Source organism: Camelus dromedarius, chromosome X, assembly GCF_036321535.1.
Source record: "Camelus dromedarius isolate mCamDro1 chromosome X, mCamDro1.pat, whole genome shotgun sequence".
Lineage (NCBI taxonomy): Eukaryota > Metazoa > Chordata > Mammalia > Artiodactyla > Camelidae > Camelus > Camelus dromedarius.
Genome location: NC_087472.1, coordinates 50,298,235 through 50,323,590, shown reverse-complemented (window position 1 = coordinate 50,323,590; position 25,356 = coordinate 50,298,235). Strand labels below are relative to the sequence as shown.

Here is a 25,356-nt window from a genome sequence, read left to right as displayed (position 1 = left end):
GGCACTTCAAATGCTTTAACATCAACATTCTGTAATTTGATAATACAGTAAAAACCATATCTATCCAAGCCACGCTGAAGTGGGCAGTTATTTGTTTTGGCTAATTTGAGATTGTCGTTTTAAGTGCTAGAGCTTTAATTTTGATAAAGATTGTAGCTCAAGTGTAGCATGTACTTCCCATCTATCTTAAGCCGGAGAGTTTAACCCATTCTTCACCATTAATTAGGTATGTTCATTATTTAATTTTGCCAACTGTAATATGCTGTAGCTGTTATTCTTAATGAAGATGAAAATGTACATAGTTTATGATATGAACACAGAAATAGCCTTAGAATATGCTATCTTGAAACGCTTCTGGTGTCATTTTCTTTTTTCCCATAAATGTGAAATAAAATAGACGCAACTTCTTAGCTTTGTGGGCAATGTCACATGCTCAATAAATAAAGGCAGTGTTTTTCCAAGTGTTTTTCTGCCTGCCTAAGTTCACTGGTGATTCTTGTGTCCTTTCACTTCTCTGCCGCATTCAAAATACTCTGTATGCTTTCTCCACCGTTAACATAAAATCTGATGCATAGTAGGCATTCAAAGAATATTTACCTCTTTCCTGTTACTAATGTATTAATGAGTATTATTTTGTCAGCACATTCATCTTCATATTATTTCACTTTTACAGATGTGCTACAAGTCACTACTTTCTCTTTGATATTTAATTTCCAAAAAAAAAGGCCATAACCTATGCACCATTTAAAATGCCATTTTTCATATAGGTAGTAGAGCAGAGAGATGGAAGAACCTGGGTTTTGATAAGTTACTGCATCAATCCTAAAGTTCTGTCTACTTCTAGACTTCCTATTACATGGGAGAATAAGGTTTTGTCATTGTTGAAGCCAGTTTGAGTTAGGGATTCCAAAACTTTAGCCAAAACCACCCTAAACCCACAATATTGGATTGTTGTGAAGACTGAAAGATTCAACATATGTAAAGCACCTGGCACATAGTAAGTACTCCTTAACACAGAACATTATGTCTTCAGGGATCCCTTATGTGCTCAGGGACATTATATTAAGACATAAGACAGGTACCACTACCACATTGTTGAGCTGTTGCATCACCCACTTTTAATTTCATTGCTGATTCTCTTTCTTTCCCAGCTATAGTGTGTGCCTCTGCTACTATCTTTGATTTCTTCTTTTATTCTTTCTTGTCTCTTACATTTCTTGTTACTTCTTCCACTTCTTAGCTTTTGTATGATAAATCTAGCCTTTTATAAACACAACTAACCAACTGGAATCCCTTGCCTGTAATGCTCAGCTCTCTGGTTCTTCTCCCTTTTTGTTGGTTACTGGATGTTGAAGGACAGCTTTTTGGCCACAAGAGATTCTAAAATATGAGGCCTTATCTCTTTTTCCCCTTCCCAGGTTTTAAAACTCCTCTAAATGCTGAAAAGTTTTAGGAGCAAAGGTCATACTGTACCTAATAATAATCATGATTTATGAAAGAGAGATTTTCAAAGGCCACAGGAAAATTAATCTCCTTACTTTAGAGTCACACTATTTTTCTTAGTCAGCTCCAGCTGCTATCACAAAATACCATAGTTTGGGTGGTTTAAACAGCAGACATTTATTTCTCACAGTTCTGGCAGCTGGGAAGTCCAAGATCATGGTGCCAGCAGATTTGGTTCTTGAAGGCTCTCTTCATGAGTTGCAGACTGCCACCATCGAGCTATATGCTCACATGATGTCTTCGTTGTGCACACTGTAGGGGGGAGGGAGCTCTCATCTCATTATGGGGGCTCCACCCCTGTGACTTCTTCTAATCACATCCTAAAGCCCCCTACCTCCTAATACAATCACATTAAGGGTTAGGGCATCAACATACGAATTTGGGGGGATACAAAAATTCAATCCATAATACCATGTATATTTTTAAATTTTAAAAATCAAGTTTGGTGTCATCAGGAAAAAAATATCTTTTCTTTCTGAGTGTCTCCCCACCACCCCCTTTATTTCACTTTGGGACTGCATTTGATCATCATATGTCCCCACAGTGTTTTTAGTCTAGAAGTAATAAAACTGCTATTCAGGCCGTTTTCTTCCTCTCTTGGGTTGGCCTGGCCCCAATTCTCTGGGGTGTACTATATTTTACTACCTTTTTACTTTACTAATCAAATCTTCTATTTATATATAAAAAAAAACCTCTGCTATTCAAATATCTTATAGGTACTATTTTCGAAAAACACTAGGTGATAGTGGATAACTATCATACAGAGCAGGCTTAAGTTTATAGTACAGATAACATGCTTCAGGATTTTTCCCAGATGGTATTTTTTTTAATTTTGTTTGTGGCAAAAATGTTAGTTTACGGCTAAGGCAAAACAAGCAAATTCATGATTTGACTGTTTTCATATCAAATAAGCCAATAAATGGTTCTCTAATAGATCATGGGTTTATTTGTAGATTTTTGTTGATCACTAATAAATTAGACTGTATTTTATAAGCCTTGTGTTTCATACAGTAACAAATTTCAGATGAGAGACCTGTTTGAGGCATAAATCTGGCTTATTCCAAGTTTAAAGCTATGGAATAATATGTAATACATAAACAGAGAGATTATCTTGAATATGCTGATTGTTAACCCCTGCTCTAAGTTTTAACACTTCAGAAAAGTGGTAATGATTTGTAGGCCAAATGAAAATCTAAAGAATGGATAAAGAGGATAGGATTACTTCGTATTTTAAACTTTAGATCATACATTTGTCCAACGATAGGTTACTCTAACCTGATGATTTTCTATCATTAATTTATACTAAAACATGTACTTGATACAAGTCTGGGGCAAAGTGGCTACAACACTACTAAGATTTAGTCATTGTCTTTAAGGAAAATGCAATCTGTGGGGTTCAATATATAGAGTGAGAAAACAAATCTAATTAAAAGGTTAGGAAAGACTACATGAAGTGTGCCATATCTAAATAGTTCTTAAGAATGGCCAAGATTTAGTAAAGGGGGTATTCGTAGTGGGTAATGACATGGAAACAGGCAACCAGTTGAGTTTAACTGCATCAGAGAATTCCTGAAGGAGAGTAGTGAACACAGACAACGATAGAAAAGTGATGAATTTACTCAGAGATGGGGCTTGGGAGGTGGGAGAATATCTTTTTCTTATGTTTATATTCCTAGTATCTGGCATAGTGTTTGACTAATCTTTGTTTAAAGAATGGGAAAATGGAAATAAAATGTATACAGTGGAACCTGGAACACATTTATAGATTTAGACCATCTTTTAGAACCATTCCTATAAAGGATAAAAATCTCTCATTTTCATATTTTCCTTTTACTTTCTTGAAAATGTGATGCCATTATACTCCTCTGCAGTGGTATAAACAGTATCCAGTTCTGCTGCTGTTTTTAGGACAGGATATATGCCCTAAATGGATGGATAGAGTTAAAACTGGTAGATTTGAAAGCAAAAATCATGTAAATGATTTAATCTTTTCTTTTTTATTGAGTAAATTTGACATGTAACCTTGTGTAAGTTTAAGGTGTATAGCATATTACTTTGATACATTTATATATTATAATATGATTGCTGTTATAGCAATATGTATCCAATTACATAATTATAGTACAGTATTATTGTCTGTATTCATTATACTGTGCATTAAATCATTAAATGGTTTATTTACTACTCAGTACAAGTTTTTGTTTTTGTTTTTGTTTTTTTTAGGTTTTTGGTTTTTAGTTTTTAGTGCTTTGGTGGAGGGGAGGTAATTAGGTTTATTTATTTATTTATTTTTAATGAAAGTTCTGGGGATTGAACCCAGGACCTCATGCATGCTAAGCACACACTCTGCCACTGAGCTGTACCCTCCCTCTACTCCTTACAAGTTTGTACTCTTAGATACGATCAATCTTATTCCCCTTCCCACATCCCCTAGTAACTGCCATTTTACTTTCTGTTTTTTACAGGTTTGACGTTTTTAGATTCCACATATAAGTGATATCATACAGTACTTGTCTTTCTCTGTCTGACTTATCTCACTTAGTATAAGATGCTCAAAGTCTATCCATGTTGTTGCAAATGGCAGGATATCATTTTTGTGGCTGAATAATATTCCATTGTGAACATGTACCACATCTTTTTTATCTGTTCACCCATTGATGAGCTTTTGGATTGTTTCCATAATGCTACAATAAACATGGGAGTACATGTATCTCATCAAAATCTTAATCTCTTGTTTTTGATAGAAGCATAAAAAAAACCTAAAGGTTAGAGCTCTAAGGCAGTGCTGTCCAATAAAACTTCCTTCGATGATGGAAATGTTCTATTTCTGTGCTGTGCACTATGGTAGCCACTAGAGTCACATGTATCTATCTGTTGAGGCCTTGAAATGTGACTAAGGGGATGAAGGAACTGAATTTTCATTTTTTTTAATTTTAGTTAATTGATATATAAATTTAAATAGCACATGTGGATATTGACTACCATATTGGATAGTGCAGTTCTAAAGCCCTAACAAGTTACCTCCTCAAGGTCTTTCATTTTACAAATCAAGAAATTTTGGCCCAGAGAGATGACATGACTAACTAGAGATTACCTGGTTGTTCAGGAATAAAGCTGGGACCAAACACAGTTGTTCTGATGGCCAAGTCAGTGGTATTACTAGATCTGAACACTTTGAAATTTAAATTGCTATTCAAGTTATAATTTTACTTTTATTCCATTTATTGTGTTTAGTAATAATTACCTATTTCTCCTATCCTTTCCACTGCTTCCTCTCCTTCACACACACCTACACTATCTCCATTAAAAAACAGGTGGGGGGGGGCCTTTAGGAAGACATATTCAAGTTCATTTATTTAAATAGGATGTAATTTTTAATTGTGTATGTTTTTAAATGACTGTTATCTCTAAATTCTTGAAATCCCCTCTGGGGTCTTCACATTTAAGATGTTCATTGTCAATGTGACTATATAATCTAGAGTTTTATTTTAATATGAGGAAATTATTTTTTGGTGACTTCCCTTCTGGTTTTTAGAGAAGCAAAATGGCAATATCTTTTCTGTAGTAAATTATACACTTGGAAATTATCACTGAACTTTAAAACCATGCATTGTCAAAATTAGAAGGAACTTTAGACATCTTTCAGTGCAGCTTCCTTTCACAAATGGGCGGCCTGACATACAGTGAGGGGGCATTTACTTGTAAAAGGTGACATAGTGAATTATTAGCAGAGCCCAGACAGCTGTTCCAATTCACAGCCTGGTGTTTTTTCCATTATATCACGATTTCCTCTCAGATCTTCACAAATGAACAACTCAAACGACACTGCAGCAGATGAAGTTCTTTTAAGCTGCTAATGGCTATACTGAATTTTGATAACTAAGCTCAACTTGTAACAGCTCATTGGGTGCTGGAAATAGACCCACCAAGTTCTTCAGCCAAATATTTTTAAATTAAACTTATTGTTTCTATTATGTAGTTAGAAGAGTGTAGTAGACAGATGGGCATGTATATATTGGCTGGAAATTGAGATAAGTTTTTATAAGTGGGAATCAAGAATGCTACCATAGAATCATCAGTCTCAACTTTACCTATCTGAATAAGATGTTGTTGAGCCAGATATTTCAAAGCAGTTTACACTTGCAGTATTGTAAGCACAATTGAATTTTCTTACAGATCTCAATTTGAAGGTCTAGCTGGCTGTTTGCATGGTGTAGTTGTTACATAGCTCTATTTCAATATGCCAGCATCTGCTAAGGCTTGTACCCACCCCCAGGTGTCAAAAATACGGTTACTTTTCCTTTGAGTGATGTGGAGAAATCATATTTATTTTTATGAATTATATTGGTCAAAGGTCAAATATTGTGATTTGGAATACTGTGGGGCCAAGATATAAAGCAGGCCAGACTGGTGACTGGAAGAATGAAAGGGAGCGTTTTACTTCAGTTTCCTGCAGCATTGCAGCTCTTCTAGCCTGCCACAGCATCTGCTGTCACTGTTAGACAGACATTTAAAATGCAGTGGTGGTGCTTCAGAGGTGAAAGATACACAGCTGTAAACTTCCCAGGCCCATGTGTCTCATGTTTAAATTTACGTGTCTGGAAGAGGCTCTCATCAATGCCAGGGAACTCATCTTGTCAACAAGTATATATTGTTCCCCTATTCCCAATGAGTTAACAGCCTACTTTGGGAGAAAATACTAACACCAGTGGCTAGCTTCAAGTGCAGTAAGAAGCTCAGGATAAATGTTGAGAGTGCTTATACAAATTGTAGATAGATTATGGAGAACCTAGAAAGTACAAAATGGTTTTAAACAGTGTGCTAGGAAAGGGAGGGCCAATTTATTTTCTTGAGTAGGGTAGTAATCTGACTGACAAAAGAATTATTTTGGTTTGACAGTGGAAATTACAGTTGGTTGGAATTAGATGAGAATGGAGTGGTGGCCATTGACTAGGAGGTTGATGATGACAGTAATGATGATGTAATAATAGTTACATGAGCCCTTTTTCTGTGCTTGTCACTGTGAAATAGCTAATATTACATGTGTGAAAATTGACACCCATTCACATCACCTGCCCAAAGCCATACCAGTAGTAAGTAGTAGAACTAGAATTTGAATCTGTCCTTTTCCCATTACTTTACCAAACAGATGGTAAGGGCCTGGTCTATGTTCATGGCCCTGTAGCACCTACTTGTATTGTAACACTCATCACTCTAGGCTCTTTTTGTATTATACATCTGTCTCCTCTGCTAGACTGTGATTCTTTGAGGACATGGATTATATCTTAATCGTCTTTTTAACCCCAGCACCTAATGTAATTGTACAGTAGGCACTTAACAATGTTTACAGAATCAAAGGATAGATAGTAAGGAGTAAACAAGAGACAAAAACAATAAACTACATCATTTTTGTACTTTAGAGTAACGTTGGAATAATGAAGTTGGTAATAGAGTGCTTGCTTCTGTTCTTAGAAGCCTTTTATTGCTATTCCTACTAAACTGTCCTCATTTTAGCTAGTAAATACTGTTGAAAGATTATAATGATATGTATCCAGAGTTTCATAGGAATCTTTTAAAAAATTTTATTATAGAAAATTTCAAACATTTACAAAATTATAGAGAACAATGTGAAATATAATAATATAATGTAGCATAATATATAAAACATAGTATATAAAATATAATATTACAAAATATAAACCTATCATCCAGCTTCAACAATTCCTGGCCAATCTTGTTCCACCTCTACCCAACCCCTGGATTATTTGAAGCAAATCCCAGACATATTTTGTCTATAAAAGTATCAATATATAGCACTTTAGAATGCTTTAAAAATATTATCACACCTAAAAATTAATAGTAATTCCTTAATATCTAATATCTAGTCAATGTTAAAATATCTGAATGTATCATAATTTTTTAAAGTTCATTTTTTTGATTCTGACTCTAATAGTATCCATATATTCCAATTTCTTGATTTTAAGTCTCTCAAGTTTTCCTCCATCTCTATTATTTATTAAAGAAATCGGATCATTTCATTAGCTGTATAGAGTTTCTGAATTCTTGAATTTTCATACTAAATTTCCATAGTTTTTAATGTATTTCTCTATCTTCTGTATTTCCTATATCATAATATCAGATAATGAACTGACCTCTTATTCAAATTCAGAACTACAGAATCTTGCTTTAACTTCATCAATCTTTTATCTTTCTCCTATACTGAAAAAATCTAATCTTTAAAATGTCAGCATATTTAAATATCTTATCCTATAATATACACATAACAGTTTCATAACAAAATGCCAAAACTGCAACCAACAATATGATTATTAAGAAGTTTTAAGGTTGATTGGTTTGGGTTTTTTTTTTACATTTTTCATTGATTTATAATCACTTTACAATGTTGTGTCAAATTCTAGTGTTCAGCACAATTTTTCAGTCATCCATGGACATACACACACTCATTGTCACATTTTTTTCTCTGTGAGTTATCATAACATTTTGTGTATATTTCCCTGTGCTATACAGTATAATCTTGTTTATCTGTTCTACAATTTTGAATCCCAGTCTATCCCTTCTCACCCTCCACCCCCCGGCAACCACAAGTCTGTATTCTCTGTCTATGAGTCTATTTCTGTCCTGTATTTATGCTTTGTTTTTGTTTGTTTGTTTGTTTTTGTTTTTTAGATTCCACATATGAGCGATCTCATATGGTATTTTTCTTTCTCTTTCTGGCTTACTTCACTTAGAATGACATTCTCCAGGAGCATCCATGTTGCTGCAAATGGCATTATGTTGTCGGTTTTTATGGCTGAGTAGTATTCCTTTGTGTATATATACCACATCTTCTTTATCCAGTCACCTGTTGATGGACATTTAGGCTGTTTCCATGTTTTGGCTATTGTAAATAGTGCTGCTATGAACATTGGGGTGCAGGTGTCATCCTGAAGTAGGGTTCCTTCTGGCTACAAGCCCAGGAGTGGGATTCCTGAGTCATACGGTAAGTCTATTCCTAGTCTTTTGTGTAATCTCCACACTGTTTTCCACAGTGGCTGCACCAAACTGCATTCCCACCAGCAGTGTAGGAGGGTTCCCCTTTCTCCACAGCCTCTCCAGCATTTGTCATTTGTGGATTTTTGAATGACGGCCATTCTGACTGGTGTGAGGTGATACCTCATTGTAGTTTTGATTTGCATTTCTCTGATAATTAGTGATATTGAGCATTTTTTCATGTGCCTATTGATCATTTGTATGTCTTCCTTGGAGAATTGCTTGTTTAGGTCTTCTGCCTATTTTTGAATTGGGTTGTTTATTTTTTTCTTATTGAGTCGTATGAGCTGCTTATATATTCTGGAGATCAAGCCTTTGTCGGTTTCCAGACAGAAAATAAACAAGGCAACAGAGAAATTAAATAATACAATAGAAAAACTAGATTTGGTGGATATTTTCAGAGCATTACACCCCCCAAAAATAGGATATACATTCTTTTCAAGTGCACATGGAACATTTTCCAGGATCAATCATGTACTAGGGCACAAAAGAAACCTCAACAATTTTAAGAAGATAGAAATTATCTCAAGCATCTTTACTGACCACAATGCCATGAAACTAGAAATCAACAACAGAGAAGCAAAGGAGAGAAAAAGGAAAGCATGGAGATTAAACAATATGTTATTAAAAAACCAATGGGTCAATCAGGAAATCATGATTGGTTTGTTTTTTGATGTTCTCTTTGTACTTTGGGTATAGCCCATTAAAGATGGAAGGTCAATTACTTGGTTGTAAATTCACTTTGAATTGTTCCTGTCTGTGTGATCATTGCCTCTGCATTGTTTGTTTATTTCATTGTCCTTTTAGTTTTTAGGGCTCACTTTTTAAAATTTCCATTTTTGTTTTATACTTATCACAGGATTCTTAATTTAATAAGATAACTTTTACTACATGATGATACATCTCTAAAGCAGAATTATAATGATTAGGGCTGATTTTAAATTAGCATGTAATAAATATATACTCTTTATAATAAAATAGGTAACATAAATTCTTATAGAAGGGAACTTTAAATTTCAATTCTGTTATAAGGAAGAGAAGACAGATATATTTATGTTTTCATGTGAATTTGGAGCAGTTAATGCTCTGCCTTGTTTTTTCCAGCTCTCATATTGTGAACGTGTCCCTTTTGTGGTCTAATTTGTGCTGTTTTCATTTTTATTTTTTTGGTGATGCTGCTATATAAAATGGCTCCATGCATAGTGCGTAAGTGCTATCTAGTGTTCTTAAGTACAAGAAATCTGTGCTATGCCTTAGGGAGAAAATATGTATGTTCAATAAACTTCATTTGGACATGAGTTATAGTGCTGTTGGCCACGAGTTCAATGTTAATGAATCAACAATACATGGTAAATAAGGTGTCTTTAAACAGAAACACATATGAAACAAGGTTATGTATTGATCAGTTGATGAAAATGTAACCAGATTGTCACAAGAAATTAACCCTATATTTTCCTTAGAAACAGTGGTTCAGTATTGGCTAAATCAGTGTTCATGGTGACTTTATGGAAAATAACTACTGCAAATGATGAAAATCAACTATATTTTGATTACAGAAGCACTTGGAAGGATTGAGTCTCATGGGGGAGTTAGCTGATGCTCATCTTCAGTCTTGGTATTTGTAAATCTCTGTATGATAGAATTATGTTCTAGGACCTGTTTGCTATCTTTAGGAGGAAGCTGTTTTTATCTCTCATTGATTTTAAACAAGACATTTATCATTCTGAATTGACAAGTCATTTATTTTGAAGTTACAAGTCATTTATTTTTAACTTAAAGTCTTACCTTGTGAAAACTAGGATTGCCTCTGACCACTTTTGATATTATTTAACTAGCAACCTTATGAACCTATAAATGTTTATAATACCCCCAAGCTCTGATGCTTTATAAATATCTTATTTGATTTTCTGAATCAGGTGTTGGCATTTCTTTTTCTGGAAAGGGACAGATGGTAAATATGTTAGACTTGTAGGACACATAAGGTCACCTATTCTTTGGTTTTTGTTTATTTTTGTTTTTACAAATTTTTATTTTATTTTTTTTTAAAAAAAAGCATTTTTAGCTCAGAGTCCAGGCCAGATTTAGCCCAGAGCTGTAGTTTGCCAGTCCACATTCTAAGTTTTTCAGTGTGATGTACAATCACCTGCCTCTCTGGATAGTGATGCCTTTTTCATTAGTAAAACCTGTGTTTGGAAAAGGCCTGAGTGTGCCAGTCTGCCTGTTTTCTTTTTTTTAAACATTTTTTTATTGAGTTATAGTCATTTTACAATGTTGTGTCAAATTCCAGTGTAGAGCACAATTTTTCAATTATACATGAGCATACATATATTCATCATCACTTTTTTTCTTCACTGTGAGCTACCACAAGATCTTGTATATATTTCCCTGTGCTATACAGTATAATCTTGTTTATCTATTCTGCATATGCCTGTCAGCATCTACAAATTTTGAAATCCCAGTCTGTCCCTTCCCACCCCCCGCCCCCTTGGCAACCACAAGTTTGTATTCTATGTCTATGAGTCTCTTTCTGTTTTGTATTTATGTTCTTTTTTTTTTTTTTTTTTTTTTTTAGATTCCACATGTGAGCGATCTCATATGGTATTCTTCTTTCTCTTTCTGGCTTACTTCACTTAGAATGACATTCTCCAGGAGCATCCATGTTGCTGCAAATGGCATTAGGTTGTCAGTTTTTATGGCTGAATACTATTCCATTATATAAATATACTACCTCTTCTTTATCCAGTCATCTGTTGATGGACATTTAGGCTGTTTCCATGTCTTAGCTATTGTAAATAGTGCTGCTATGAACAATGGGGTGCAGGTGTCTTTTTGAAGTAGACTTCCTTCTGGATATATGCCCAGGAGCGAGATTCCTGGGTATATGGTTAAGTCTATTCCTAGTCTTTTAAGGAATCTCCATACTGTTTTCCACAGTGGCTGCACCAAACTGCATTCCCACCAGCAGTGTAGGAGGGTTCCCTTTTCTCCACAGCCTCTCCAGCATTTGTCATTTGTGGACTTTTGAATGATGGCCATTCTGACTGGTGTGAGGTGATACCTCTTTGTTGTTTTGATTTGCATTTCTCTGATAATTAGGTGATACTGAGCATGCCTGTTTTCTTTTGATCAAAATCTTGGCCTTTTTTGTTCAGAGGCAATAATATTTTTATTGTTATTATGGTCATCACCTTTTTTTTTCAGATATGTAACTTGAGACTCTAAGATAACCCTGTCCAGTAGAACTTCCCTCATGATGGAATTATTATATATCTGTGCTCTACAGTATGCTGTTGAGCACTTGAAATGGGGCTAATGTGAGTAAAGAACTAAATTTTTGAATTTTATTTATTTTTAATAAATCTAAATAACCAAATGCAGCTAGTAATTAGCAGTATAACTCTTAACATCTTAAGTAACTTGTCCAGATTTAGACAGTTAGTTCCACAACTGGTATTAAAAACCAGGTCTGTGCAACTCCTAAGCTTATGTTTTTTCCATTATGACACACTGCCTTATCAATAAAAGTCAAGGTGGATGGATGCTACCCTACGGAGTAGAAAATGTAGCAAAGATACTTAGATGTTTTTCAAGGTATATTGTATTAACTTTTTGGGCTGCTAGTTTAGTTAGTCAACCCACACTTTGGAGCACTGGATCATAATTATTAAGTAACACTTATGAGTTTATTTTATAGTCTTCTTCTTCTTCTCCTCCTCTGCCTCCTTCTTCTTATTGTTATTATTGTTATTACTACATTATGTGAAGTAAGATGACTATGCCCTGAGAACATTAGGATGTTGAAAATTTTTGAGATAGTAGCATACTTCAGAAGTGTTTTTCTTATATCTAGGGAGTAAGGTCTAATCAGGTATTTTAAAATAGCTTTTAAATATGTAAGAATTGACATCCTTCAAATAATCACTTTAGAGCTTTAGTAACAAAATTTTTTTGCTACATAGGAAAGCATCCTTGCTGGCATCAGTTTTAATATTTTTTTATTGACACCTGACATAGGTATTGAGTGGAAATTTTGTTATTTCACTAGTGAATACCAACTGGGTATAAGAAATCAAAAGAGGTGTCTTTTGGGAAAGCTGGCCTAGATAAATCATTCTGTGATGCTGACGTATGTATTAGAGGGAGGCTTAATGGGGGAAAAACAGTGAACAAGATTTCTCTTACTAGTGTTGAGTCTTTATTTTAGCATATATTTCTGGAGTCTCAATCTAAATCAGAGTTGTGCCTCATTTAAACAGGAAATTGCTTAGCTAGTGCCTGTAATTTCCTTATTCTGCCCAGAAATAGTGAAAAATATGTCAGAAATGAAGTACAGACACTGTCACTATTATCAGAGAACATTTAGAATCCTTTGGTCAGTGTTTCTCCCAGTTCTTGAGCAATTCCATTTGTGTGTAAGCCAGAGAAAACTTTTCCAGGATGTCTTTTGTCCATTTCAGCAAGCCTCCTTTCCCATCTAAAGAATCAAGCTCTTAAAATAGCTGTTCCTTAGAAAGCTTTACATTTGGTCTTGTTGAATGGCTAATCTTTAGGAATTATTTTGGCACCTGGATAAACACTGGAACACTTTGTTTTTAGAACCAGTAATTGTTCTATATTCTTAATTCAAATAAAGTTATATCCAAAACAGTGGTCACTTTTGACTTTAGATTAAGCATGAAACAGGTAAAAAACAAATGCATTGGGAAAGTTAGGGGCAAAGGAATTGTAATGGAAGGAAATTATTTTTATAAATAATGTAATTATGAATTTTATTTCAAGATACAACCTGAATCACCCAGTACTCCTGATCACCCTTATCCTTTACTTTCTCCATAGCATTTATCAATTTGTAATATACCATCTAATTTATTTATTGTGTTTATCACCTGTCTTCACTAGAATGTCAGCTCTATGAGAGCAAGAATCTTTATTTTGTTCCCTGATTAGTCTGGCACATAGTAGCTGCTCAATTAATATTTGTGGACTGAGTAAATATTATAATCTATCCCACTTGATTCCTCAAATTTTGTATTCACATCTTCCTGGCAATTATTATATTGCTATATTTCACATGAAATAGTGAACAAATTGGTTAAAAAAATACTCTACCATCTAGTATTAGGATCTATGTCCTAAAAATGTAGAATATAATTTGGAGTGCTTGAGTTTTTAATAAACGTAAATGAAACCTATAGTGTTCCTCAGATGCCTCCCCAAATTTATCAGGAAATGGAGGATGGGAAGCTTTTCAATTAAAAATACCTTTTTTGATATATCTTTCTCAGATGGGAAAGCTGACAACCATGCCAGCAGGTCTGATATGTGCATCTATAAGTGTGTATGCAGCCAAGGAAGAGGAATCCAAAAAGCAGCTAGTGAAACCAGAGCAGGTAACTTGCCTACAAAAGTTTGAATTTTGTATAGCATAAATATGATGCAAAAGCTGTGAGGTTTCTTTTTTTTTTTTTCAGTTAACTCTACTCATCAAAAATGGCTTTGAAGTAATTGTTAGGCACATTTTATAAGTTGAAAGATAGTTACAAGTTGTCTCAAAATAAACACTATATTATATTTAACCCAAACATCTAAAATCTTAACTCTAATGAAAAGCAATTGGTGATTTTTTTCTTAATGAATATTCAATGAGTAGTACAGGGTTTTAGTACTTCTAAGTAGTCTGATTTTTCTTTCTTGAAAAATGTATACAGGTACACCTCATATTTGGAAGCTTTAGTTTAAGAAATTCATGAAAATCTGTTTTGAAAGTGACCTTAGATATTTTCTAGTTCAGCCTTCTCTGTGATACTGTAATCCTCTCTACAATAGGCACACTAACTGGTCATTTTCTTCTTCATGAATAAAACTAGATAAAGGAACCTAAGGGAGCCCATTCCACTTTCTGGCAGCTCTCATTCAACTTAAAGTCCTTCCTTATGTCAAACACAAACCTGTCTCATAATTATATGTTCTAATGTTCAGGATGCTTAGTGTTTTCTTCAAGTTTAAGTATTTTGACTTATGTAGGATAGAGTCAGACTCTGACTTTACTTATTCTAGATAATATATTTCTATTAATGCAGCCTAAGATGACATTCATTTTTGTATTTATTTTTCTTTTGAATCTTCACAATCAACCTTGCTTATAATCAGCCTTAGACCATAACATAGTGAACTTGCCCTTCTCTAAAAATTCATTAAACTTTTTTACATGGGCTGCTGGTAATCTGTGTCTTTTCCCAGTCTGTACTTATGCATGTAGACTTTTTGAACTTAGTTACTGGTACATTTATGCCTTTTTAACTTTTATCGTGTTGATCTAGTCCATCATGCCAGCCTGCTAGTATTTTGTGATTACTGATTCTATTCACCATTGTACTTTTCATCTTTTCCAGCCTCAAGTCACCCTTAAGGCTTATCTATATACTTAGAAATATATACTTGAGTCAGACAGGCCTGAATCTGAATCCTGACTCTACCACCACTGACTAGTTGGATGACATTGGACAGAATTCTTAATGGTGGCATAAATATTCTGTTGTATGAGTGTATTATCAAATGTACAATTTCCATAAATTTTTGGAAATTTAGCATATTTCCAGTTATTTTGCTGTTGTAATCAGTGCTTTGTCAAGATACCTTGTACATAAAGCTATACATCTATAACGATTTTCTAAGAATAAATTTCTAGAAATGGAATTGTAGGTCAGAAGGCATGAAAAATATCAATACATTGCCAAACTGATATGCATAAATGTGGTATTTATTCATTCATTAAACAAAGAATATTTCCTGAGTTCCTCATATATCTGTGAGGCATATACTAAGCACTGGGTACCAAGTTTTATTAATTTTCATTAGCAGTCTAGGATAGATTTACTCTCCTACATACTTGTTGACTCTCAGGATTCTTTCTCCTTTTTAATCTTAGAGAGATAATGTTTTCAAGCCTACCTTGACACTCCCATCTTTGGAAACATCGAAATCTAGGTTGGACAATAGGTAACTAGCATTTGTCCCTAATAGCTATTTACATATTTCTGAATTTTAAAATAAATTTGCACTCTTTACTATAGTATGGAATACACAGGATTTGTTGGTATTTGTTATATTCCCCCAGTACATTTTAAATAGGATTTAATTTAATTATTTAAACAAAATTGATTGTTAGCTAAGTGCTAGGGACTCTTCACAAAATCAGGACTCAATCCTTGAGGAACTTAAAGTTGCTGAAAGAATCAAAATATGATTTGCATGAAATATTTCCAGGTACTTTTATTGTATAAAGTGAGTTATACCTTTGTTTAAATCTGTTTACAGTTAAGTCTCTACTAAGCCAAAACACTTTATGAAGGACATGTTCTGGTTAATTGAATCTTCTGGTGAACTTGTGGCTAATCAGAAAATCCTTTTTGAGTTCAACTCTCCTTGTTAAACATCTTTTTTAAAAGTTTTAGTATACTCCTACCTTATTAATTACCATCTAGTGAATGTAATTAAATCTCTGTTTATTAGAAAACTCTGCAGATGTGTGGGGTGACCATTTTTTTAAACCATAAAATTTGCAGTATTCAGATCTGCAAAATGACACTTGGGCTGTGTTTACAGTCAGCCATAGATGTTACCAGATAATTTCTTTTAAAAATATTTCTGTAATGTGAATTTGACTTATTTTCTTGTCATTTGCTTGTTTTCAGCAAAAAAAATAACAGAGAAGAAATATTGATTTGAGAGTGCTAGTTACTTTGGTTCAATTTAATTTAAATGTGGTTTTATAGTTTACTGAATCTAATATCTAATCTTAATTTCTAATCGAGTACAGACAAGTTGTATTTATACAATAAATGACATTTAAGCCCAGGGCCTCAATCTGTGATGAAAATATTCTTTTGTCAGTAAAAACAAATTTCTCAGAATAGAATTGAAATCCCTCTTTTCCCCAGCTTTATAGAGGTATAAATGACAAATAAGAATATATACTTAAAGTGTACAACTTGATGTTTTGACATATGTATATGGGATTATACATTGTGAAATAATCACTACAATCAAGCTAATTCATACATCTCTCACCTCACATCATTACCATTTTCTGATGTGTATGGCGAGAACACTTAAGATCTACCCTCTTAGCAAATTTTAAATATACAATACAGTATTATTAACTATAGTCATCATGATATGTATTAGATATATGGCACTTCTTGTATAACTGAAACTTTGTACTATTTTTTTGCAATTAAATTTTTTTCATTTTCATTAAAAGTTATTACAAGATATTGAATATAGTTCCCTGTGCTATATAGAAGAAATTCATTTTTATCTATTTTTATATATAGTGGTTAACATTTGCACATCTCAAACTCCCAAATTTATCACTTCCCATCCCCTTTCCCCCAGTAACCATAAAACCGTAAGATTGTTTACTATGTGTGCAAGTCTGTTTCTGTTTTGTAGATGAGTTCATTTTTGTCCTCTTTTTCTTTTTTAGATTCCACATATGAGTGCTATTATACAGTATTTTTTCTTTCTCTTTCTGGCTTACTTCACTTAGAATGACGATCTCCAGGTCCATCCATGTTGCTGCAAATGGTGTTATTTTATTCTTTTTGTGGCTGAGTAGTATTCCATTGTATAAATATACAACAACTTTATCCAGTCATCTGTTAATGGACATTTAGGTTGCTTCCATGTCTTGGCTATTGTAAATAGTGCTGCTCTGAACATTGGGGTTCATGTATCTTTTCAAATTAGAGTTCCCTCCAGGTATATACCCAGGAGTGGGATTGCTGGATCATAGGATAAGTCTATTTTTAGTTTTTTAAGGAATCTCCATACTGTTTTCCATAATGGCTGCACCAAACTACATTCCCACCAACAGTATAGGAGGGTTCCCTTTTCTCCACACCCTTTCCAGCATTTATTATTTGTAGACTTTTTAATGATAGACATTCTGACTGGTGTGAGGTGATACCTCATTGTAGTTTTGATTTGCATTTCTCTGATAATTAGTGATACTGAGTATTTTTTCATGTGCCTGTTGGCCATTTGTTTGTCTGAAACTTTGTACTCTTTAACCAACACCTCCTCTATTTCCCCTCCACCTCATCCCATCCCAATAATCACTGTTCTGCTCTCTGGTTCTGAGTCTGTTTCAGATTCTATTTATAAGTGAGATCATACAGTATTTATTTCTCTTTCTGTCTGGCTTATGTCACTTAGCATCATCTGAGATGATGTGGTTTTTATCTTTTATTCTGTTAATGCAGTATATCACATTGATATGCATATGTTGAATCATCCTTGCATCCCAGGGATACAACCCACTTGTTCATGTTGTATACTTGTTTTAATGTCCTTTTGAATTCAGCGTGATATTATTCTATTGGGGATTTTTACATCTGTTCGTTAGGGATATTGGCTTGTAGTTTTCTTTTCCTACAGTGCCTTTGTCTGGCTTTGATATCAGAGTGATGCCATCTAATGAATTTGGAAGTGTTCCCTCTTCTATTTTTTAGGAGAGTTTAAGAAGGACTGGTATTAATTCTTCTTTGAATGTTTAATTCACCCATGAAGTCATGTGGTCCTGGGTTCTTCTTTGTTGAGGGGTTTTTGATTACTGGTTCAAACTCCTTATTGGTTATTGGTCTATTCAGGCTTTCTATTTCTTCTTGATTTAGTCTTGGTGGGTTGTATGTTTCTAGAAATTTATTAACTTCTTCTAAGTTATCTAGTTTTTTGGCAGATTCTTTTTGTTTCTGAGGTGTCCATTGTAATATCTCCTCTTTCATTTCTAATTTTATTTGATTCTACTCTTTTTTTATTAGTTAGTCTAGGTAGGAGTTTGTCACTTTTATCATTTCAATAAATACTTTTATCATAAACCATACCTTGAATGCCCATACCTAAGAAGGAAAATACTTTAAAGCACTTATTCTTAACCATTTTGACCCCTTTGAGAATCTGATGAAAACTTTGGATGCTCTTCCTAAAAAAAACTGCATATATAAAATTTTGTTTACATAGACCACAAATAACAAACCAGTTCTTTAAACTGTTGATATAATTAGGGTATAAAGGAAGAATCAATAGATTTTGCTTGAGGAGCATAAAGAATAGAAAGACTGAGAGTATGATGGACAAACATACAAGTAAACAGTCTTATCTACTCTAAAATCCATTCATCCACATGCATTCTTACTTTCTTTGGGAGCTGGAAAATTCCTTACTGGGCTGTGTGCCTGCTTTTTATATGTGATACACACTCAATATGAAATATGTACCTCTGACCTTCCTAATTATACATAGTTGCCAATGTGGTGAATTTAAATTTCAAGCATTAGTCTAGAAAGAGAAACACTAACTATTTAATCCTGGTATAGATAGCAAAGGGTCATCTATCTAATGGTAAAATAAGAATTTTATGACCCATTATTGGTAAAGTTTTACCAGACCTACACTGTTTCACGTTTGTTACTGGTAGAAGATCAAATCCGAAGCGATTAATGATCTAGTTCCCTTGCTATTGATTTGTGAGCTTGATTGTCCCCAATGATGTCTTTACCAAACTTTACAGAAAAGGTGCTTCACCCTGATCATAAAAGCAAAACATGTTTTTGAAGGAAATAAGTCCTTACCTCATTAAATTTTTCATAATTATTTCTATGTTTTATATTTGTTTTTATTAAATATAGATTAGAATCAAAAGGCTGTTTAATCAGGTTATGAAAGTTATAAAAATTATAATATGATGAACAGACATACACCTACCAACCTACCATCCACTTTGAAGGAAAAACAAAATAAAATACCCTGGTTCTCATCCTGTTCCCTATCCATTCAGAGATAACCACTTCCATGAATTTTGATTATTGCTCCCTTTTTTTACTTTTTAACTTTACCTTATAAGTCTGTATTGCTAAACATTGTTTTTTGGTTTTGCAAGTTTTCAAGCTGTATATTGATGTTTTGAAACATACCTGCATGTATTTCTACATACTACCTTTTTTGTTCTACAGTTATTTTATTATGTTCAACATTCCTGAAATCCACCCAGATTTTTCCATGTAACTGTAATTTATATATTGTCCCTAATTTGTAATATTTCACTGTTGGATATACACCAATTTAATTATCCCTTCTACTGTTGATAGGCATTTGAGTTGTTTCCAGATTTTTGCGATCAAAACATTGCTATGAACATTATTGTACATATCTTTAGGTGCACAATTACAAGAGTTTCTCTAAATATATCTAGGACTGAAACCACTAGGTCATACAATATGTAACATTTTCAAATTTACTATAGTATATGCTAAATTGTTTTTCAAAGTGTGTATACCCGTTTACATTCCCACAAGCAGTATATAAATGTTTAGGTTGCTCCACATTCTTGTCAACACTTGATATTCTCAATGTGCCAAATGGGTGGAGTTGAAATGCTATCTTGTTGTAGTTTTCATTTGTATTTTCATGTTATTAATGAAGTTGAACATCATTTTATATATTTGTCATTCTAGTGGTTATATGTAGATGTAACATTGTACATTTAACTTGTATTTTTCTATTGATAAATGTTGAGCATCTTTTCATGTGTTTATTTGCCATTCATGTATCTTCTTTGGTGGAGTCTGTTAAAATATTTGGCCCACTTTTATTAGGTTGTTTTTTTCTTATTATTGAGCTTTAGCATCCTAATCCTAATCCTATATATTCTGGATGTTCAGCCCTATATCAGGTATGTGTTTTACAAATATTTTCTCCCAAACTGTGGCTTATCTTTTCCGTCTGTATTACTTTTTCATTTCTTCTGTAACAAATGACTATGAACTTTGTGATTTTAACAGCACAATTTTATTATCTTATGGTTCCTGTAAGTTAGAATTCTAACACAAGTATCACTGGGCTAAAATCAAGACATTAGCAGGGCTGCATTTCTTTCTGGAGGCTCTTGAGAGAATCAGTTTCCCTCCTGTTTTCAGCTTGTAGAGGCTGGCCCAATTTCCTTAGCTTATGGCCCACTTCCTCTCAAAGCTAGGAAAAGTAGTGTAAGTCATTTTCACATCTCATCACTCTGACCATTCTTCTATAATCACATCCCCCCTTGGCTCTATCCTTCCACTGCCCCCTTTCATTTTTAATATCATATGATTAATTACTTTGAACCTGCTCAGATAATCCAGGAAAATCTTCCTATCTTAAGGTCACCTGATTAATGTTAATTACATATACAGCCTTAACTCTCCTTTACCATGTAATATAACATATTCATGGGATCCAGGTATTATGACATGAATGTCTTTGGGTGGGGGTCATTATTCTACACACACTTCCTCCTTTTAACAGTGTCTTTTGAGAAAAAGAAGATTTTAATTTTGATAAAATCCAGTTTATCAGTTTTTAAATTTATAGATTATAATTTGGGTGTCATGTCTAATAAATTTTTGCCTAACCAAAAGTTATGAGCATTTATTAATGTTTTAGTTTTTTAACAATTAATGGTTTTTAGTATATTTACAGAGTTGTGTGATCATTACTGCTAATTTTAGAAAAATTTCATCACTACAAAAAGAAAGCCAATATCCATTATCATCACTTCAATTCCACTCTCTCCCAAGCCCCTGATAACCACTGATCTACTTTCTTTCTCTATGGATATGCCTGTGCTAGACATTTCATATGAATAAAATCATACAATATGTGGCCTTTTGTGAGTGGCATCTTTCAATTACTGATATGTTTTCAAGTCTCATCCATGCTACAGAATGTATCAGTGGGTCATTTTTTTATTGCTGAATAATAGTACATTCTATGAATGCAGTAAATGTTGTTTATCCATATATCAGTTGATGGACATTTGGGTTTTTTCCACTTTTTGGCTATTATGGCTAACACTGCTATGAACTTGGGTGTACAAGTTTTTGTATTGACATATGTTTTCATTTTTCTTGGGTGTAGACCTAGGAGTAGAATTTCTTGTCCATATGGTAACTCTGCCTTTAACCTTCTGAGAAACTGCCAGGCTGTTTTCCATAGCAACTGTACCATTTTACATTCTCACCAGCAGTGTATGAAGGTTCCAGTTTCTCCACATCCTTACCAACACTTCTTGTTGTCTGTCTTTTTTTTATTATAGCCATCCTAGTGGGTGTGAAATGATACTTCACTGGGATTTTTATTTGCATTCCCTAAGAAGTAATGATGTCAAGCATATTTTTCATGTCCATACTGGTAATTTGTACATCTTTAGAGAAATGTCTATTCAAATCCTTTGCCCATTTTTCAGTTGGATAATTAGTCTTTTATTGTTGAATTGTAAGTGTTCTTTATGTATTCTGGATACAAGCCCTTTATGAGATACATGATCTGCAAGTATTGTCCATGAGTTGTCCTTTTACTATATCAATGGTATCATTTGCAGCACAGGTTTTTAATTTTGATAAAGTCCAGTTTGTTTATTTTTTTTCTTTTGTTGCTAATGCTTCTGATGTTATATATAAGAAATCATTGTCTAACCCAAGGTCATGAAGATTTATCTCTATGTTTTATTCTAAGAGTTTTATAGTTTTAGCTCTTATATTTAGTTCTGCGGTCCATTTTGGTTTAATTTTTTCTATATATGGCATGAAGTAGGGGTCCAACCTCTTTCTTTTGCATGTGAATATCCAGTTGTCCAGGTACCATTTGTAGAAAAGACTATTCTTTCTTCACTGAATTTTCTTCATTCCCTTGTTGAAAATCAATTGACCATAAATGCATGGGTTCATTTCTAGACTCACAATTTTATTCCATTTATCTATATGTCTATCCTTATAGCAGTGCTACACTATTGTCTTCTAACAAGACAAATTTCTTTTGAAATTGGGAAGTATGTGTCCTCAAGCTCTGTTCTTTTTCAAGATTTTTTTTCTATTCTGGGTCTCTTTTACCTTTGTATGAATTTTAGCATGAAATTGTCATTCAAAATAGTGAATTTGTCTATTTTTCCTTGTTTCATATATTTTGAGAATATGTTAATAGATGCATACAAGTTTAAGACTGTAATATCTCTTGTTATTTAAATTTTTGTCTTAATAAAGGTACTTTATCTCTAGTAATGATTTTTGTCTTAAAGTCTATTTTGTCAAATATTAATGTAGCTTATAGTAGCTTTATTTGGGTGGCTGTTTGCCCAAAATGAATTTTTTTATTCCTTTTTTTCCAACCTTCTAAATAGTTGTTTTAGGAGTGTCTCATAAACACCATGTGACTGTATTTTGTAAATGCATTCTGATAATCTTTGCCTTTTAACTAGATCATTTTATCCATTTGCAATTATGATAATTTTTAGTATCTTTGGAATTATTTCTACCAAGCTTTTGTGGCTTTTGTTTTTCTTACTTCTTCTCTTCTTTTTTTTTTTTTTTTTTTTTGCTTTCTTTTTCTTTTTTCCATAGCAAAGTTTGTTAATTATGCCTTCTTTTTAATTTCTTTCATTGGTTACCCTAGAAATTTTAACCTGTGTTCATTTCAAATCTCATCAGTATATTTACCCTCCATCCAAACAATATTAAGAATTTAGAACATTTTAATTTCTGTCATCCTCTCCTAACTTATACCATACTTATGTTCAGAGATTTAGTTCTGTTTTAAAAACACATGCATAAAACATTTTATTCTATATATTCATTATTTTAGATTTACCCACATATTTACCACTTTCTTTGCTATTCATTCCTTCTTGCATCACAAACCTTCTCAATGGGAATATTTTTCTTCTGTCTTAAGTGATTTAAAGTTTCCCAGTGAGAGTCATTTGGTTGCAAACTATCGTGGGTTTTGTCTGAGTGTGTCCTTACTTCTCCCTTCATTTTTGAAACAAAGGTATTCTATTGAGAATATAATCCTCAGTTGAGTTACTTTCTTTTAGCACATTGAGGATATTATATTGTGCCTTCAGGGTTGCTTTTGGGAAGTCAAAGCTTATCTAATTTTTATTCCTTTGAAGGTAATCTTTTCTTTCTGGCTTTTTTTTTTTTAAGATCCCCTCTTTGTCTTTGGTGTTATGGAGTTTTACTATGACTTGTCTAATTGTGGATTACTGTATATTTGTCCTGTATTTCTGAATCTGCCAAATGTTCATCAGTTCTTGAAAAAATCTTGGCTATTCTCTTCAAATATTACCTCTGCCGCATCTTTCTCCTCTCCTCTGGGACTGATTAGACATCTGTTAGTATTTCTCACTCTATCTTAATCTCTTTCATATTCTTTTCATTTCTTTGCATAAAAATTTCTTCAGGTCTACTAGTTCACAAAATCTCTCAGCAACTATATGCAGTCTATCAAAACTTACCAGTTGAGTTCTTTATTTAAGTTTTCATTTTCCAGTTCTAGAAGTTCTCTTTTTCTTTATTTTTATTAGCTTTGATAATTTTTGTAGTCTCTTGCTCTTGATTCAAATTTCCACTTTATTTCTTTAAGAATAAAATATATGTATTTGACATGATATGTTCTAATATATATACTTTTTGTGGATCTGATTCTGCTCTTTGTTGTTTCTGCTAGCTCTTATCCAGATGTTGCCTTGTGTTTTCTAATTTTCCTTCTTTGTGTTACTTAATTTTTTGAAATCGTGTCCTCATATTTCTTGGAACTTTATCTGTTGTAATTCTTTGAAGTCTGTGTAGCTTCCTCCAGAGAGAAGCTGTTCATTTGCTTCTGCCAAAGCATCTGTGGGAGATCCCAGCCTGGGAGCACTTTAAATGTACACTTGATCTGAGGTTTCTCAGATTATCGAGATAGTTGTATGCTGCAGATTATATGAGTTCTCACTTGTGTTTGCCAATTCTTAGGAAATATTTCCTTCCTCTCTACTCAGTGCCCAATCTTTGAGACTATCAGTTTTCCTTACAGTCTCTTGGAGTGAACTGTTTATTTCTAGTTCAACCTTAAGTTGAGGATGCACCACTAAGAATGCCAACTTTATAGAATCTCCCATAAGATTGCCCACCTGAAGCCCATTCTGGGTTTAGTTTCCTGATCCCATACTCCATGAACCATCTGTTTTACAGCAAACAACATCAAGGTCAAAACTGGTAGTATTGTTCATCTCTGTGGGTTTTTTGTCTTCACTTAATTTCTGGCTTCTGGGTAGTCTTTATAAGCAGCTTACCAGATCATTCCTGCATTTAAGATGGTTTAAAAATATTTTATCAGCATTTTCAGTTGTTTTTAGTGGGAAAGTTGATGAGGATTCTTATTCTGCCATTCTGCCAGGAAAGGAAGCCCAGCTATTTAATATTTTGACATGATTTTTTTCTGCCTCTAGCTCCCCATATATACTCCACCACCTCTCCAGTCTAAATATGTTGAAGAGCAGCCTGGTCACTTACAAATGGGCTTTGCGTCCATTCGCACTACTACTGGTCGTTATATTGGCTGGTGCAAGGTAAGTGAATTCTAATAGTGGTTTATTATTGGAGGTTTCTCATTTGTATTACATAACAGTTGTTCCAGTTATCCATTGATGTGTAACAAACTACCCCAAAACTTAGTGATTTAAAACAGCAACTATTCAGTTATATTTCATGATTTTGTGAGTTGGGAATTTAATCAGACTTTGGACAGGTGATTCCTCTGTTGCATGTGGTGTTGACAGAGGCCACTCAATGGTATTCATCATATGAATGGGCTGATCTAGAGGGTCCAAGACATCTTTATTCTCATCACTGGCACCTTGTCACAGGTGGCTAGAAAACTGGGCTCAGTTGGTTATGTTGATGGAAGCATCTACATATGGCCTCTCAGGTAGACAGATAACTTACATGG

General features: G+C 33.6%; 1 protein-coding gene across 2 annotated transcripts in view; it reads left to right on the top strand.

Annotated features, from left to right (window-relative positions):
* APOOL (apolipoprotein O like) overlaps positions 1–25,356 on the top strand; it is a 64,198-nt gene that overhangs the window by 21,192 nt on the left and 17,650 nt on the right. The window contains exons 2-3 of one of the 2 annotated variants that reach the window (XM_010983398.3): positions 13,839–13,943; positions 24,857–24,976. In XM_010983398.3, coding sequence (XP_010981700.1) covers positions 13,839–13,943; positions 24,857–24,976 — 225 coding nt within the window. The remainder of the gene's footprint in view (positions 1–13,838; positions 13,944–24,856; positions 24,977–25,356) is intronic. The other variant, XM_031445998.2, reaches the window with a different exon arrangement.